The sequence below is a fragment of the Brachycentrus maculatus genome, unplaced genomic scaffold (assembly GCF_059751285.1).
Source record: "Brachycentrus maculatus isolate JH-2025_06_01 unplaced genomic scaffold, ASM5975128v1 h1tg000395l, whole genome shotgun sequence".
NCBI lineage: Eukaryota > Metazoa > Arthropoda > Insecta > Trichoptera > Brachycentridae > Brachycentrus > Brachycentrus maculatus.
The window spans coordinates 219,781-238,135 of record NW_028281144.1 but is presented as its reverse complement, the minus strand read 5'-3'; the positions used below and the strand labels follow the sequence as shown (position 1 = coordinate 238,135).

Here is an 18,355-nt window from a genome sequence, read left to right as displayed (position 1 = left end):
AAAGTCTGTATAATTCGCGAAAGGGCTCTCTCTCACACTTTCCTGTTAATCTCTGATACAAATATTCCAGTAGCAACCAATAATAAGCCTGATCGACAGATTTCATTATAATTGGGTAGCTGCCCCTGACAGAATAAACATCTAAGTAGACCCGAGGTTTTTACAATCGCATACCAAGATAGATGTCTGTGCTATTTTCTTTGATAATACTTTTTCAGAATACTAATGCTAAGAATTTGATCACGGTTCCCTTCTCTCAGTATCATATAGTATTCACAAATTATATCCCGCTTGTATGTATTCAGATCTCCGGCAGTCGCGACAGTCGCTGGCAGGTGCCTCGGATCGCATGTCACGCATGTCATTCCCCGTGGGGCACGTGCATGTGGGTGCGCCTTCCGTGGCCTCGTCCTCCCGGCACGCGCGCGCTCGCCCGCGCTCGCGCTCCCGCGACCACCGCCCAGCCAGCAGGTATGGCCTTGAGCATGTCACCGCACCATTCAGGGTTGCCACCACTCACACTTTTTCATTAAACTATTGCATGACTCGACAACATCAAATGAAATGAGGATTTGATACAATCAAAGGAAAATATAATTTCTTGCGATGGAGCGATAATTATATTTTACTCCCAAATCTATCAAGCTTTATATTTAGTAATTTTTATTTTTTTGTCCCTTATCTTCTCTAAAAGCTGGAAATTTAACCACTTCTACTTCGAAGCCTAAATGCGAAATTGTTTAAAAAATCGAGACACAAGATTTGACGAGTATTTTATAGTAGAAAAAAAACTCTCATAAAAAATCAACAACAAAAAAACACCTTGATGGTTTACCATTTCATCAAAACCTAAATTTAAGTGACAACGTATTGTGCTTTTTTTATAAACTTGTCCTTAAAAGGTAAAACATATAAAATAAGTCATATAAAATATTTCCATCATTCAGCCTTACCATTAAAAAATTATACTACTCATCTATGATATTACTAATTTTTGTGCCATCCACACGCCGTTTAACCCAAATAGCTAGTAAATTAAGACATCGGAATAACAAGGTGGCAACCCTAGTTAGCGTCATAATTTAATGTAAAAATCAGTGTAACTTGTTGGACTGTCACAGATACAGCACTGCAGGATCCACTCACACGCTCAACAACTACTGCGGGGATACATCAGACAATTGGACGGACCACGATATGGACATCTATATGGCCCGCAATCCCACCACCCGGGGAGGACTGGTGCCGTTATAGGACCACCCGTTCACTGCACGGCTAACTATACAACCGGTGATGAATCGACCGGGAGCTGTTCCTAACAGAGACTCGGTGACAGATGATTCGAAGGCATGGCCTAGGTGACGTTGTCCATGACAGAAGGACCTACAACCTGAGGACGAGGAGAGCTGACCCCAGCAGTCTACAAAGATGATAAGTTGGGATGTAGCCAGGAAGAAGAAGACTCGGTAGGGAACGGAAATCCTTCACACCTAACAAATAACGGGAACATCGGTGTGATATTGACAAGACAAAAGAACAAAGTGAAATAAACAATATCGAAATAAATATAAGAGTGAACTAATAAGACTTTTTATCAAAAGTGTTCTAGTTATAATAAATTTGGTGCTATTTTGTACATCGGACTGTGTGATTACGATTTTCGCTCAAAACATTATGCAACGAATAATAGAGCATAGTAATGTAAGTGTGTACTTGAAAATAAATCCATCATTATATTTTTATTATTATTTAATATACACGTGCCACCCGTGACTTATACTACCAATCAATTCTTGTGAATTAATAAATTCCGTGATGAACGATAAACATCCTTTAAAATATTCCCCTATAATATTAATGTTTTATTTGCCATTTAAGAAAAAATATTCTTTAAATTGGTATTGAGAGACAAAAAAAAATCATTTTTATGAACAGAATATAAATAAACTAAATAAAATATTTTGTTCACAACATTTTCGTGTCCAAATCCTTGTACACGAGGAACAAGTGAACAAGGATTTGAACACGCCTAAAAATGTTGTGATTATAAGCTGCATAAAAATTGAAAATCATGTTTTCAGGTGTCTCCCAGTATGTTAAATAATCCGGTAAGGATCTTGCATAGATGTAAATAAAAGGGTCTCTGCTTAATAGAAGCTTTCTCAAACCAGACAGATAGCTTCCGTGAACGTAAACATAAAGCGTCACGAGATTTATGATACATGTACGTGTTTCCAAAAATTTTAGTAGTGTGGTTGTCAATCATGGGTAGAATGGTGAATGCTACACAAGTGTAAAGGGATCACTTAACCAGCCTATGACAGGTCGTAAGCCCTGTAAATACCTAGACTTCCATATTCTTCTTCATCTATATTAAGTTGTCAAAAATATTTTATATTACAAAAAGAAATAAAAAAAATAAATTGAATATGTGTGTTAAAAAAAAAAACAAAGCGAAAAACATATTCTGTATGTGTATGTGACTATGCTTAGTATCTTGAATGTTGTGTTACTCTTAATGTTATATTAAAACTGTAAAATATTTTCATTAATTATGTACAAAAAAATATATCATAGTCATACAGGAGAAAGTGACCAAGTGCATTTTTTACAAAAACGTGATGATTGACTGTTTGATATTTTACTAGCTTAATATTGCTCTGAAAAATAACCCAAAGGATATAAACTTGGTTGTATAATATATTGACTGGTTAAAAATGACTAGCTGAATTGGTATTTATTTTTTTGCCAAGCAAAAGTGACTTTCAATTTCAATTTTCAATTTTAATTTCAATTTATTCAATAAAAAAATAATATATACATAACAAACAATATTTAAGGAGTATATAGTAAAAGTAAGCAATAAGACTTAAAGGTGTAGAAGAATCCCGCTTCGGAAAACTCCTTCGGACACATGGAACAGATCAATATCCAATGTGATATTGTTCAACATAGCAGTAGCTCTTCCTACAGGCATAACCATCGGCAGGTTGGTCCTGTGTATGGGAATGTGAAACAATCTATGCCGACGCTGTCTTAGGTAACTATCGGGAACATACAGACCAATGCTCTGGATAATTTCAGGATTATCGATCATACTTAAATGGCCCTCCTGAATATTTTGAAAGTTGGTCACTTTCTCCTGTACGACTACGATATATTTATCTAAATGTTCATCAAACATACCCTTCAATACTAGTGGAGTTATCCCATCTGCAGCGCATTTCTTGGCTGAACTCGTACCAAATATGTGCCAATGCATTTGCATCTCCCATCACCTGCGAGATGTGCGCACAGAGAACAGCCAGTCTCCACAAGAGGTCTCGGCTGCGGCTGGCTTTCAGGATATCGTTGCCTAAAATAAATGGACTACTTTTGTCAGCCTGAAAAAAAAATTAATATAATTACTACTCACAGGATATATACTAAAGATGGGTAATATTGGAGACTGAAATTGAAAAAGATGTATAAATTAACATAATTAGTTCAAACAAAAATTATTTTATACAACAAAAAACTGAAAGATGTTAAAATGTGTGTTTTTTTTAAAACACAGAAGATTTAAAAAATATATAAGCAATGTTGCACACTGTGTGTTTTAATTGTCTCTTTGCAGAAAAGCTTTTTTTATATGCGAGTAATAATTTTTTTTAAATATCTTCAAACCCTTATCCGCACTACAATGGTGCACAGGGCACTGCATTGTATAAACGCAGGGTTATCTTGATCATTAACACATGAAGGAAAGGTAATCAGCCCTCCGCTTCAGGTACCAGTCCAGGGTAATATTAAATAAATATTAGTTTGAAAAAATCACTTATATTTATTTGACTCCCCCCCCCGTGGGAATAGAACCCGGGACCTCCAGAACAGTAGCCAAGCGTGCTGATCATTACACTAGAGAGGCGGACATTTAAAATTAAAATATACTTACAGAAAAATCTGCTTCTTGTTTATTGTCCGAGAATAAATATTGAAGTATAGTCCGCATCGTATCAATTGGAAAAGAATTGTAATATTCACTGCCCTTAAGATAGGGCTCCCCCATTGTTTTGTCATTGTTCCCAATGGGTTTTATCAAAGATAAATCCACGAATCTTTTCACAGTCGTCTGGTTTTTGTACATGCCAACAAAATTATTGAAATACTTGTAAAGTAATGCCGGTAGCTTGTTTTCAACTTCAATACCGAGAGACCAAAATGGCGCCAGTAAAGGATCAAAATCAGAATATGTCTGAGAATCGACCACGGTATCTTCTGATAATTTCAGCCACGATACGTAGAGATACATTTTCTTAATGGGATCTAATACTGCTCCAAATGGCAACGTAGCGTAATCATCCACACCAAAAGATTTCCCTTGAAGAAAATCGAAATCTGGCGGTTCTTGCATCCATGCTGCAGATGTGAAATCAGAAAGTGCGTAAGTAAACATCGCACTGATGTTTACTGTATCCAATGGCACGGATGAAGCAATTTTACCTTTGAAAAGATCTAAAAGCCCAATCAGATAATGGCACTGACTCGGTAGCTTCTGCAAGTGTATCGTGTGAAAGGTAACACACAAGTCTTTAGATTCACAAACACCGAGGAAAAATTGCTGCCACGGCTCTAGACACTGAATGAATATAGGAATTTCACAACCCGTATTGTTTATGGCTATGTGTACAGTACTTAACAACAATTTGATTTCGCACTCCCTTATGTTATGACGAGCGTCACAATTTATTACGACAAAATCTCTCAAGCCATACCAAGTGCTCACTTGAGGAATGTGATTATTGGAAGAACCCAGTTTATCAAAATCATTCTCATATGTTGCCAGATCGATCAACGCTTGACTGTATTTGTTAGAGTCCTCTAATAAGTCGATTGCTTTTTCAGATTTTTTTACATTCATCTTATATCGCTTGGCAACAAGAGTATACGTATTAAATTCAATCTTCTCTTCACTAACTTCCCAAGTTGACTTAAAAAAATCGCCATTCCGGAGAGGAAGATCTTTTGGCATATTTGTTAGTTTCCATTCCGATATTAGCTCCTCAATTCTCAAAATCAGTATTTCCCAGTCAGAGACGGCTGTGAAGTCTTGTAGGAAAGCTCCCGCATCATCAATTTCTTCGTTCATTTTGCTAAAATTACAACAATAAATATGACAAGATTTAACAGTCGGGTTAAAAAGCTAGGGAGAAAATAGAATCAAAAGTTTTATTTCCACCATTTACAAATATTTTTAACCTACAGAGATCATCAATTTCAGGTTTGATCTCCAAAAACAGTACATGAAAAAAGAGAATAATATAGGTAAAGTAACCAAATAAAACAAACACATCGCTCACTCCTTTCAAGAACGTCATAAATCAAAGAACTTGATTTTTCAGGAGAACGTTTTTAAAGTTTAAAAATATAATACAATGTATTAAAAATAAATATCAAGGAACTTATTGAACTTTTTACTGTGCAACAGATCTTTTTAGGTAAAACCTGAAGGTTATTTCTCCATTTGAACAATATTTAGTATATTTAAAAAAATAATTAAACAATATGCAAAAGCAACACTTTCTACCCTGTAGCGGATAAATATTAAGTTAAAAATATGCCTCTGTTGATGGGATATAGTACATTTTCTGGGCATTTCGAAAACATGCACAACTGAAAATTGACAATTTTTTATTTATGACGTTCTTGAAAGGAGTGAGCGACATGTGAAACATGGCACCTTACAAGGGCCCAGAGCAACCGTGTACTAAGCTTTGAGAATAGATGTCTGCGGAGAATTTTAGGCATGCGGTGGTTTGACTTTGTAAGGAATGAAGATATAAGGCGTAGGACGCTGCAAATCTTGGTCACAACTGTCGTCAAGAAAAGGCGATTCAGTTGGCTTGGCCATGTACTCCGCATGCCTCCTGAGAGCCTTAATCAAGCTTGCCTCTTTTACAAGGCATCAGGTTCGCGCCGTCCAGGACGACCACTGCTGACAATTCATTGGCAGTTCAAGTCAGAACTTCGGGACGCGGATCTGACTTGGGAGGATGCAAGGGAGCTGGCAACCGACAAAAAGCCTGGAGACAGTTTGTGGACTCCATATGCTCCACCCAGGGAGCGGATATGGTTTAATATAAATAACCAAATACAATAAATTCTTGATGTATTAGGATCGCTTTAACTGGAAACCATGTTAAAAGTTATGTTTGAAATAAATACTTCATAATTTCAAAGAAATATTCTGCAGTTTGGGTCTGCCTGAACATCAATTTTGATTGTTCTTTTTTTTGCTACAAGTTTTTTTTCAATTTTAATTTCCATATAGACAAAATATTCAAAGAATCATTTCACAATTAAAATCTAGCACAAATTTCCAACACAATGTACATTCCTTTCTCATGTTTTGTTGTAATTCTTTATTATCTTTTGAATACCCATGTCACTTGAAAAAGCCACATCAAAAATCAATAGACATTGTGTAGACTGTAGACAAAGGTATTTAAAATAATGTAGGCAGATATATTGAATAATGTAACTGTGCAAAATCATAATGAATAATAATAAACATAAGTTTTTTTTTTATCAATTGAACCTTACACATTTTTTTATCCATTTTTTACTTTTAAAAAATTCAATTTTACTTACATAAACAAGCAAAATAGGTTTTCCTGATTTTGATGGAATGCAATAAATACCAATATAATTTAACTAAATACTTGATCGATGAATACCAAACATACTAACCACAGGTTATATGCTGCTAGTTTTGTTGACAATATATTATTTGGTTATTCGCAGACTACTAATTAAATAGTATTATTGACAAAAACTGTCAACTTCACAAAAATGGGGCAAAGATATAGTTGGATGTAGTGGATTCAAGTATTACCAACACTACAAATTGACAGCGACAGCTGACAGCTACACTAAGCACCTCCGCAAAAGGGCGTCTTCCGCGGTTTTCCTCTTTCGTAATTATTGATGAATGAATCCCATAAAAAATCTGAGAGTGGAATATTTTCTACCCAAAAAACGCTGTATGCATGGTATATATATTTCGATTCAGATTTGTAAAATGAAAATTAGAAAAGATAAAAACGCCAGACGAACAACTTCAATAATCGCCCATTTGCAAAATGACTTAACTAGACCTTGGAAGCGCCACTACATTTTTTATACAAAACTGATTTTGACTATCTAAAAATTGTCAAAACTGTATGTCATACTTTCAGTTCCGGTAAAAATCGTTCTACTGATAAATATGTTGGAGTACAAATTCGAATGTACCATGTGCCTTTATAACCTATCACCAGGGCTTGTCCCAGAACTCACTTCATGTCAAACTTTTTAGTAAAAAAAATACTCAAATATCATTTCAATATTCATTACAGTACCATATTTTATCATTTTGACAAATTGTGTAAATAATTATTGTAATTACGTAAGTGCAAACATTGTTTCATCTAATTGATTTAGAAAATAAAATTAAAACATGTATATCCTTGAAAAAAGGTGCCGGAACACCGTTCCACCGCGCGGAACATAGAAAAAAAAGCCCTGCCTGTTACGTAGGTACTGATAGGTAGGTTTTTCAACTGTCAAATATTTACTACTGTCTATGGTTTCCCGTTGTTTCTTTGCAGTTTACTTACGAGTTGTAAGTTTTTTGGAGTAATTCTTGAATTGTTATCATTAATTTATTTTCACTACAAGCCTGTAATCTTATTTATATAATTTTTCTTTCAAGTCATATATATATTTCGTATAATCGACAGGCTTTTTTACCAGTTTAAACACCTGATATTTTAAAACACGGGTCTCTGCCACCCTGGTGCCGTTACAAAATTCAACTAAAGGGGTTTTAGCGATATATTTGACATGTCTCGACAACAGTTTTCTTTAAGATGGAATAATTATTTGAGACATGTAACTAATGCCTTTGATTCACTGAGATGCCAGGAAGACTTAGTAGATGTAACTTTATCATGTGAAGGGAAAAAGATAAAAGCTCATAAAATGCTGCTATCTGCTTGTAGTTCATATTTCAAAGATATATTTAACGAAAATCCTTGTCAACATCCAGTTATTATATTTAGGAATGTCAGATATGATGATCTCTGGGCCATCATAAATTTTATGTATCAAGGCGAAGTGAATATTCTCCAAGAACAACTCGCCTCATTTTTAACCACTGCAGAATTATTGCAAGTACAAGGTCTGACTGATGGGTCAAGTGAGAAAGACAAGGATGGGAATAATGAATTAGAAGTATTAAGAAATCAAGTTGCAACCGATGAAACCATTTTATCAGATCCTACATTCCAAAATAAAAAACGAAAACTTTCAATGAAAAAACATATAGAGTTGGAATCAAACACTGCAGCAGAAGTCTCTGAAATAGACATTATTTCTATAAATACTGTGACTTCCCAAAATAACTTTAAACTTGAATCTATCGAACATTTGGAGGACACACACATAGGTTCTGTAGACAACAATGTTCCCAGTACGTCAGTTGTTTCATTTCCAGGAGAAATTGAAATATGTGATGCTGAAGTTTTTCAAAATACAAACCTTTTACATGAACTCAAACCTTCGGATGGCAGTAACATAAATAACGGTAAGTACCCATTATGTTAGCCACATTAAGAGGTAGAAAGCAGAATGATAGAAAGAACATGTATAAGGTTTACCAACGCAGGTAAAAGCGCTTATTGGTTGAATGAACTACTAGAATGTACCAACAAGTCTTCATTTATTGTGCAATAGTACAAACAAATATTGATACATTCAAATTCCATTAAGTGTCAATAAAAATACTATCTGTAATCTATTAGATACAAAACACGTTTTCTTAGCTGTCACATTTATTCTTTACGTGATAGGATTGCCCCTCAGTATACCTTCCTTAATTTTTATTTATCCACACTTGAATTTTCGAAAACGAACCTGAAAGATAACATCCATTTAATCACATTTTTCAGTTTGGACCACTTTGTATCATAACTATTGTTTGTTTGACAATTTATTATTTTTATTTTTTTTTTGAAAAAAGATATATGTTTGTGTTTTTATTAGTTACACAAATATTTCTGTGAGCCTAAGCGGCTCATTATTAGAAATAGGTATCGAATTGTGTTAGACTGAGTTAGAACCGAGAAACTCTGACTTAAGAGTCCACGACACTAACCACGGGACCATGACCCGACACAATTATAAAATTATAAATACTTTTTTTAAATGCTTTTCACGAATACTTTTTTTAATAATTTTTAAATTACCAGTTTTAATGCCCCACACCATACATTGCGCCTGTTCATGTCTCACTGTGTATTGCACCCATTAGAGGATTAGATATAATTATTCTCTAATATTTCTAAATCTTCTTTAAATTGAAAAATTTATATTTTCAGATAATATACAAGATATTGGAGTAGACTCAGGATTTAAAGATTCATCACAGGGTATGTATTTTTTTAAGTGATAAACTTCCGATTCCTAATTAAATAGAAATGATAGGCAATCGCTATTAATTTTCAAATGTAGTGAACAAACAGGCTTTTTTTATTCAAAAAGTAATGTGTATTTGTTGGTTTTATTTATTTTGCATCCCTAAATAATCTAATCATTTAAAAAAGGATAGGTAAGAAAGGAGATTTAACCCCAATTTATCCTCTTCAAAAAAAAAATACATTACTAGCAACTCATTGCCAACGCAAGGCATTATGTTCCTTGCAAAGTAATAATTTATCCTTGCCAACTTCTACCATCTAAAATACTGCTATTATTAATGTTATGTGTAATACCGCTGGCAAACAGGACATGTGTTTCTTTGGACATCCTCTCAGATCTTCCATTTAACTTCAATCATCATCAGTAATATAAATAGCCACAAATATAATATCGTTTCAACTAAACATGCTGACTGTAATACCCTAACAAAATAATTGTTTTTTTGACTCGTAGGTGCTGATGTGTTTACAATAGATAATAACATTAAAGTTGATAGTCCTTGGATACAACATTTAGATGAACCAAAGCCTTACACTTGTAATAAATGTACCAAAGCATTCAAACATCCCCTCAGCTTAAAACAGCATTATAAAATTCATATTGGAGCAACCAGGTGCAAGTTGTGCTCTAAAATATTAAGTCGAGTTCACGATCTTAAAATTCACCAAAGTCTTGTTCATGGAATAAATGTTTCATAATGCTATTTTTGTTTCCTTTTACTCCACTCTTTAGTCTTTTCATTCCCACTAAATTTAAGGGCTGAACCTACGTTCCTGATTTACAGATGGAGATCTGGTAAAATTCCGTTGCCACGTTTGCTGGAAAGGCTTCAAGCACCCTACCTCTCTAACTCTCCACAAGGATTCACACACTGGGAAAACTCAATGCCCTGTTTGCCACCGGTCTTTTTCTCGATCTTATGACATGCGCAGTCACCTGATGAAAATACATCAAGATCAGCCGCCAATAGATGTTAGATCTAAAGTTTCTAAACCGTGATCGAGATACAATCTAAATATGCTAATAATTAAGAATTATTTATATTGTGATATAAAGTGCCTAATTTAAATCGATAATTTATACTACCTTTTTAAAATTATTATGTTAATTTTTGGTAAATATATTTTTTTAAACTTGTATTCAATACACGGTGAAGTTATTCATTCACAGTTGCTAGGTTTATTTCCTGACCACAATTCTCTATTTTAATTCTTCACAAATACAGTGAAACCTCTTATCGAATTATCATTTTCCCGGATGTGTCGTTTATTTTTTTCAACCCAGAATTCATTTATACAAAAATAGATTGCATAGATCGTTTCTATCCAACATTTTACCGCATTCATCATTTGAATTACGCAGCATTAAACGGGTGGATAAGTTGTTTGAAAGATTGTATAAATCCATCTCAAAATGTAGGCACTACTCGATATAAAAAAAATTATGAAAGCAAACTTTGAGCACTCCTTTCCTCAAATGATCTGCAATATCGCAAATGAACCATCATTTTATTAGGCAAAGTAAAAATTTGAATTATTAAAAAAAAATTATCACTTATTAATACCACTCAATGAGTTTTATTTCATTACACACTACTAGTTTCGAAAACATCTGTAGTTAATTTTTAAAAAAAGTGCCTAGATTTTGGCGAGATTTAAACTAAATTTTGGGTTGACACTTGGCCAATTGTTTATACTGTTTGCAAATAATCCCAAAGAAAAATATTTCATATTGTTAGATGTTGTGTTGATCTTAAAGCCCACTGTCATTTGACAGAATATATCTGCATTTCACTCGCACCATGTATCCAGATAGTAACTTGAGGGTTGTGTTGCGGAATGAGAGAGTTGACAATTAAAAATGTTAGTTTTGGAGTAATTACATATAAATGTGTCATCTCCAAAGCTTGAATACATATTTTACTTATCTGCAATTTTAATTGAAAAAAAATCTTTTTAACACATTTCGGACGGATGTTTTTTACACCTGCGGACCGCTGGCGACGGTATTTTATAATTAAGTAGATAATATTCATATAAAAACATTAAATATGTAATTCCTTCTTTTCGAACATTGAAATGAGGCCAGGGCAGAAGGTAAAAATTACCCGCCTGTCCTTCAGCATCAATCGACCAAACGGGTAGAAATACCTCTCCCGTCCCGGGTCCATAGTGTGTTAAAAGGCATCATAATTGCCAGTGTCAAATGTCAGTCAATTTGAAAACAGTGATAGTCGATGGATACCATATGCCAATCCAGTATAGCATTTATAAGGAAAATACACCTATTACCTCTTGCACAGTAGCCAGCCAGTGCAGTAGTGAGACAAAAAAAAAACTGGTTTTGATAAAAAAAAAATTGCGATACACATTTTCCCTAATATGTGCATCTTTGGTTCTAATTAAGGATGATTTATATATATGTCATGACCTTCATTTTGTTCATTCATAAGTTTTTTGATCCAACTTTTCATTTTACAGTAGGTTTACTGGATTGGAACAAACTACTCTCTACCCAGAATGAAATGCCGACAAACTTGGTTACATTAAGTACAGCAATAAGCCCCATTAAAGAAATGAGAACATTCCAATGTGATCGAAATTTGGTTCCACTAAATTCTGAAAAATTCATCAAAGTATTCAGCTGCAACATTTGTGACAAAGTATTTGCACACCCAAACTCCTTAGCCCACCACAAGAAATCTCATAATGGGGAAACTCAGTGTCCTGTCTGTGAGAAATTATACACAAGGTCTTATGACTTGAAGAGGCACATGAGAACTTCACACGCTACACATGGAGAAGGTACATATTTAAAAAAATGAATGAAACAAATTGCATTAACTGAATCTTGTTTTAATAAATGAATTCAATTTTCTGTCATCATGTTGTTAAACAAACAAATATATTAAAATCTTCTTGTTGTCCATGAAAAGTATTCCGTCTTCTTTTTTAATATAGTGTACATGTAGTATACATAATCTTCAGATATCCCGTAGAGACTGAATTTTTATATTCCGATGAAGTCCACTTTATATATATATGCTTCCGGTATATTTTGTTTTCGCATACTTCTCGTTGTTTGGAGATAGGTTGCTTCTAGTCTATGAAGATTTGATAATTTTCTTGGTCCGCCATTTATGAAATATATATCGAATACGTATCTCATTCCTTCCCGCAGTTTGTTCTGAGTTGTCAGGAGAATAATATTTCAGCGTATGATGTCAACTGAAGGTAACATTGGCACTCTTTTCCTGCTGCATACCCCTTTACCAATATGGCCGCACTTTCTCTCCTAGGCCAACCAAGGCCTGATGAAATAGGCAATCATTATTTTAAGAAAGCATAAACGTTACAAATCAATATTTTATAGTTCTGTATAATGTACATTCTTTTTCAGCGCTAAAATATCTTCCAAAAAAAATGACATTCCTAATAGATTTTGTCTAAAATCTATCGAAACTTTAGTAAAATGTTCTCCAATTTTGATTATTTGTAATATCCAATCAATACTCATACACATAATGAATACAGTTAAACTAACATCAAATTGTCAGAATAACAATAGAAATAGCTGTAAAGAACACACAGGTAGAAAATACATATACCAATCACCAATGACAACATGTAGAGATCACGGATGAAAAAAAACATAATATAAACGATACATACGTTTATAATGATTTTAAATCATATTTACTCAAACTGAAAAAAATATGTGATATTAAGCTAAGAGAATGGTTATATAATATACCCGGGCTTATGCAATCCGCAACAATTGGGAATGTCAAAATAAGAATTTGGATCGCATGTATGTCAAGTTAAAAAAAAATAACAAAAATGGCTACATATTTGGGATTATAAAAAAAGGAAGTTAAGAAACCGACCATAGTGAGCATAACTCGTCTATGAAAGGTCGCTCGAGGGAGTGGTGGTCCCCTCAGCGGTGGCGGTGCGAGGAGGGGTGGTGGGGAGGGTTGCGGGAGTTCCTCTCCTCGGTGGCCTTCCTCAGCTCCTCCAACCGCCTCTCGTGTTCCGCCATATGCTTTCGGCGCTGTTCTTCTTTTACTAAAATCTGAAATGTTTTTTTTTCTTTAACACCTTTTAAAATATCGACATTTAAAAATTACTGTTTTTGTCAAACATAAGATTCTCATAGCAGTACATAATAAACTTACAGTTTCGGCATTTAATGGAAGCCAATAAATGCAAGGAGTAGCTTTTGTCTTTTTGAATAAATCATCCAAGAGTTTAGATGGTGCTTCCTCTTCTTTCTTTTTAAATTTACGAGCTGGAAAATAAATATAAAAAAATGTTTATTACATTTACGTATCGCATTATAATCCTAAAAAATCTCTTTAGACCCTATCTGAAACCAAATGGTGCATAGGGGATGGAGAAGCTAAAAAAATAATCAATATTATAGATAAATAAATTATCTGGTGAAATTATAAGCTAAAAAAATAAAGACATTTTCTGACGTTTCTCATATATGTGATTATAATCCAGGATTCGGACCTCACACATAAAACAGTTTCTGCTCAATAAAAAAGCTTCTTTATCTGACTAATGTAATATTGTTTTTTAACATCTCAACAAAGATGAAGAAGAATATGGAAGTCTGAGCATTTACGGGGCTTACGACCGTCATCGGCTAGTTTAAGTGATACTTTACACACATGTAACATTCACCAATTCTACCCATGATTGACAACCAGTAAATAGTCTTAAATAGAGACGGATTAGAAAATTGAAAGGTAATGCAGTATACCTGGGGAGGGGCTCTTGGTCCTCCGCTTCCTCCTCTCTCCATCTAGAGGCAGCAGCCCCCGAGTGGGCCTCGCCAGGCGCTCCTCCCGCTCCTCCCGCCCTTCTCCCTTGCCCATGTCCCACTCCCGCACCACAGTTCTCTTTTCAAACATCTTGCCTTCATTTTCCTATTACAAAACATACATTATTTTATTTATTATAATATATTTATATTTGAAGCACTAATTCTGTGATTTTCCATTTTATAATTAAAATATAACTTTGTTTTAAAATCACCATAAATATTTTATTATAACTTAACTATAATGTCTACCGGTTTCGAAGCTAACCGCTTCTTTTTCCAGACTGATTAATACTATTAATTTATGAATTTTATAATTTATAAGAAACCGGTGGACATTATAATTAAGTTATAATAAAATATTTATATTGATTTTAAAACTAAGTTATATTTTATTTATTGTTTCGGCATTCACTTTGTGGTAAGACATGATAAAATTGCAAATAAAAACACTTGTTTTTTACCACTCGAGTATTATATTTAGTTTTAAACGACTCTTTTAATGCTTCCATCTACGGGTTGAAATATAAACTAAAGCATAAATAAGAATAAATTATCTGTACTGTAAGTGAGGGGGGTTAGTGATTTAGGAGATGGAGTTTGAAAATAACGGGAACATGCATGAACATTCCTATTTATGCTTTGGTTTATATTTAAACCCATAGATGGAAGCATTAAAAGAGTCGTTAAAAAACTAAAAACATTCTAAAACTAGTCCTAAAAAAATATCTAATATTCAAGTGATAAATTTTTATTTTTTTATTTAAAATTTAAATTTGCAATTTAAAATATACATTAATTGATTAATGTCGAAGCGCCTATATGCTATGGGAGAGATTCAGAAGATCAGAAAATGTGTCCCTCACAAATAGGAGTAGGAACGACGTATCACCTGCAAAATGTTTTTCGCACGAAACGAAGGAATACATTTTTTTACTTGAGAATTGTTACTGGCAAAAAACTGCAATATTATTTTCAAATCTCTTGCCTCTTAAATATATAGCAATACACGACCTTAAAAGTACAACATACATATGCTACAATGAACGACTCAACACTACAAATGTTACTTTTAACAATTATCATTTAAAAAGTCAAAATTCTAAAAATCCTGTTGGATTAATTCTTGGACCAATCCTCTACAAAACAAATCAAGTAGGAAGGATGACATCCTATACGGAAAAGGGTAAGACCAATGAATAAGATTGTAGAACCAACTATGCATTCTACAATACACAAATGAAGTCCTCACCAAAACATTACATTTCCATTATAAATGATATTAAGTGATCAGGAATTCTAGCTTGTAAAATTGTTACGTTTTGGTATGAATTAATAATTTCTACAGGTTTATCAAAGGATTGGTCACGTTTTGTCGCAATTTTAATTAAGATTTTGATAAAACACAGTAAACAGAAAAGATTTGCATTTAAAAGGATTTTTTGTGCAATATTGGAAATGTAATTTTTTATGAGGACCTTCACAAATATACTTTTAATTAATTTTAGCTGTTTATTGGAAGTGTAGAATCATTTGTGTACAAACCTTCCCGCTTGCTTTATTCAATTTGGAGCTTATTTCTTTGGGCCACGTGTCCATTTGAGTGATGGGCTTCTCATCTTCGCCGCTAGCGAGAGCAGCCCTCATGTCGCTTCCGGATCCAAAGTCCACATTCAATGTTTTAGGATTGGAAACTGGCCAAGTAACTCCATGCAAGGCGTGTCTAGTTTCTATGGCTTCACTAAAAATGTAAACAGATTATAGATAGGAATCGAATAAACATTTTTATAATATCATACACATAAAATTATGACTTTACTTACTCTTCATTTTGATATTGTACATAACATCTGGATTTAATCCTATCAATCCAAAATCCATTTTCGACTATCTTGCCAGTTCTCTGCAACAGATTTTTTAACTGTGGCAGAGTAAATGGTCTGACTAAGTTTGTTATGTACAAAATACAAGATGATTTATATTTAGGAGGGCTCGGAGGCCTTTGCTCTTTAGGAACTTCCTCGTTTACAATAGATATTTTTCTGTGAGACAAACTTCCTAAAATATCCTTTTCTTTCTTATCGTTAACGTTGTAATTCCCGTTTGTTTTTCTATCATCGGAACTCTTTACTTTATCCAAAATGATTTCCTCACTCTCTTTTGGTTTGACATCCATTAGGACGTCTTCGACGCTGACCGGTTCTACGTGAGATATAAGATTTTTCAATGAATCAGTAGAAATGCTGAGTGTGGATGGCTTTGTGACTTTTGATGTCCTCGATCCCCATTTCCGTTTCCGAGTGTAACCTATAGATACGGATTCGTAGGATATTTCCTGAGTTGGGACTTTATCAACTACGTTAGGCTGATCATTTTCACATGATTCATTATTTACCGCACTCGGAAGGGGGTCTTCATTAGGTTTATCACTCGACTGAGCTAATGAAATATCTTGCTTCTTTTCAGGTTCATCGACCTTGGCGATACCATCATTTAATTTTGTAATCAATTCGGAATTTGAGGAATCAGGTGCTACTTCCATGCTCTCACTGACTGTTGTATCGACAGTTGATACATAATTTATTTTACTGTCTTTTTTTTCACCGCTTACTATGGGCTCATTTTTTTCATCGCTTACAATAGGATCTTTTTTTTTATCGCTTATGAGAGGCTCATTTTTTTGATCGCTTACAATAGGCTCATTAGGCACTTCATTACTTTCTGGCATTGTATTTTCTAACTTTTGTTTGTCCGTCTTAGCAACCTCGGGTATAATAATAGGAGTGTCAGTTTTTAAAGAATCCTCTTTTTCTTCTTTTGAAATTTTATCACATGTAGCAATTACCATTGTTTCTTTTGCCTCGGGAACAACATTCTTCAATTTATCCTCACTTAATGGTGCTGTATTAATTGTATTTTCATTGAGAACCTTTTCACTATCTGGAAGACTTTTAGTATCCTTTTTTTCATGAGGAATATCATTCGGGGATTTCTCGATACTCAGTTTTTGTTCCATCTCCTCATTTTCTTGAGAAGCTGAAGCATTATCTTTCTTTTTCCCTTCTGGCTTTACATCATCAACTGATTGAGGATCTATTGGTTTTAAGGTGGTGGATAGTTTTCCATCTGTATCATCTGTACTATTACTTTCTTTGGGAGGTGAACCTATTTTAACTATTTCTACTTCAGCGTGTACAGTAGGGACTGGTAAATCATTTGTAATCGAAACATCTTTCTCTGGAACAGTTGAAACCGCTTGTGCAATCTCTATTTGCGATACTTCTGACGGTGCAGTAGAAACTACACCATCGTTTGAAGTAGAATTATCTCTCTCCACATTATCACTAGAATTGTTTCCTTCCGTATTTGACGCTTCCCTGGTAGATCCTTTTCTAGAACGATGACGAGTTTTACGTTTTTCTTCAGATGATTCCGATGAAAATTCGAGTTGAGATGTACGGTTTAATTTCTTTCTGCCTCTAGGAGACCGATCGGGTCTTTCTGGAGTCGATGATGGACGAGAGAGACAAATTTTCAATTTTTGTATTTCTCCAGTATCTCCAGAGCTTTCAGACGCTTTGACGTGCCATACTTGCTCAGTGTCTTCATCATCTGAAGCTACTACTGATGACGGTACAATTGCTGGTGGTATCTTTTCAGGAGTACGAATTGCCACTTCTTGAATATCTGGGGCATCTGAAACGGAAGCTCTGTCCGGAGAGGATGAAGAAGATTTCTTCCTTCGTCGAGATGGTCTACCTCGTTTAGGTTTTTCAACCTTAGTTTCTGGAGATTTTCCTTTATTTCTTTCACTCTTGCGCCTCATCATTTGATTAAGATTTGATCACAGAATTAATGTGTTCTTGGCGAATGTGATGCGAAGACAACTGGTGTTTTGTGACTCGAAAATAAAACACTCTTGACACGATCCAATAAGGCGCCCAACGAAAATCCCGACGCCTGTTATCACAAAAATATATGCACCAAACACCGAAGATGGACGCCGTGCACGATCGCCCGCGATGGT

At 34.3% G+C, this 18,355-nt stretch overlaps 4 protein-coding genes across 11 annotated transcripts in view; 2 read left to right on the top strand and 2 right to left on the bottom strand.

Annotated features, from left to right (window-relative positions):
• The window catches only part of haf (leucine-rich repeat and fibronectin type-III domain-containing protein hattifattener), a 28,267-nt gene extending 25,844 nt beyond the window's left edge, over positions 1–2,423 (top strand). Inside the window, exons 6-7 of one of the 2 annotated variants that reach the window (XM_088270740.1) lie at positions 306–471; positions 1,122–2,423. In XM_088270740.1, coding sequence (XP_088126866.1) covers positions 306–471; positions 1,122–1,254 — 299 coding nt within the window. In that variant the 3' untranslated portion in view covers positions 1,255–2,423. Of the gene's footprint in view, positions 1–305; positions 472–1,098 lie in introns of both variants that reach the window. The other variant, XM_088270739.1, reaches the window with a different exon arrangement.
• The window catches only part of Rab3GAP1 (RAB3 GTPase activating protein subunit 1), a 42,583-nt gene extending 35,734 nt beyond the window's left edge, over positions 1–6,849 (bottom strand). Inside the window, exons 1-3 of one of the 2 annotated variants that reach the window (XM_088270741.1) lie at positions 6,631–6,849; positions 3,935–5,132; positions 3,187–3,383 (exon numbers count right to left, since the gene is read on the bottom strand). In XM_088270741.1, coding sequence (XP_088126867.1) covers positions 3,187–3,383; positions 3,935–5,128 — 1,391 coding nt within the window. In that variant the 5' untranslated portion in view covers positions 5,129–5,132; positions 6,631–6,849. The remainder of the gene's footprint in view (positions 1–3,186; positions 3,384–3,934; positions 5,133–6,630) is intronic. The other variant, XM_088270742.1, reaches the window with a different exon arrangement.
• Positions 6,850–7,613: 764 nt separating this feature from the next.
• On the top strand, positions 7,614–12,435 carry LOC148302974 (uncharacterized). 3 transcript variants are annotated; one of them, XM_088270747.1, is made up of 3 exons: positions 7,614–8,605; positions 9,399–9,449; positions 11,979–12,435. In XM_088270747.1, exons 1-3 carry the CDS (start codon positions 7,864–7,866, stop codon positions 12,320–12,322), a joined length of 1,137 nt encoding a protein of 378 aa, XP_088126873.1. In that variant the 5' UTR covers positions 7,614–7,863; the 3' UTR covers positions 12,323–12,435. The 3 variants fall into 3 exon arrangements, with proteins under 3 accessions (XP_088126873.1, XP_088126875.1, XP_088126874.1); XM_088270749.1 differs by lacking the exon at positions 11,979–12,435 and adding an exon at positions 10,283–10,642; XM_088270748.1 differs by lacking the exon at positions 11,979–12,435 and adding an exon at positions 9,952–10,199.
• On the bottom strand, positions 12,338–18,355 carry Acn (apoptotic chromatin condensation inducer acinus). Of its 4 annotated transcripts, none has more exons than XR_015838553.1 (6): positions 16,152–18,355; positions 15,874–16,069; positions 14,269–14,434; positions 13,676–13,788; positions 13,385–13,572; positions 12,338–12,808 (listed from the first exon to the last, which is right to left on the bottom strand). XR_015838553.1 is itself a non-coding variant. In XM_088270745.1 (5 exons), the coding sequence occupies exons 1-5, from the start codon at positions 18,155–18,157 to the stop codon at positions 13,438–13,440; spliced, it is 2,616 nt and encodes an 871-aa protein (XP_088126871.1). In that variant the 5' UTR covers positions 18,158–18,355; the 3' UTR covers positions 12,338–13,437. The 4 variants fall into 4 exon arrangements, 2 of the variants coding, with proteins under 2 accessions (XP_088126871.1, XP_088126872.1); XR_015838554.1 differs by having other exon boundaries at positions 13,385–13,565; XM_088270745.1 differs by having other exon boundaries at positions 12,338–13,572.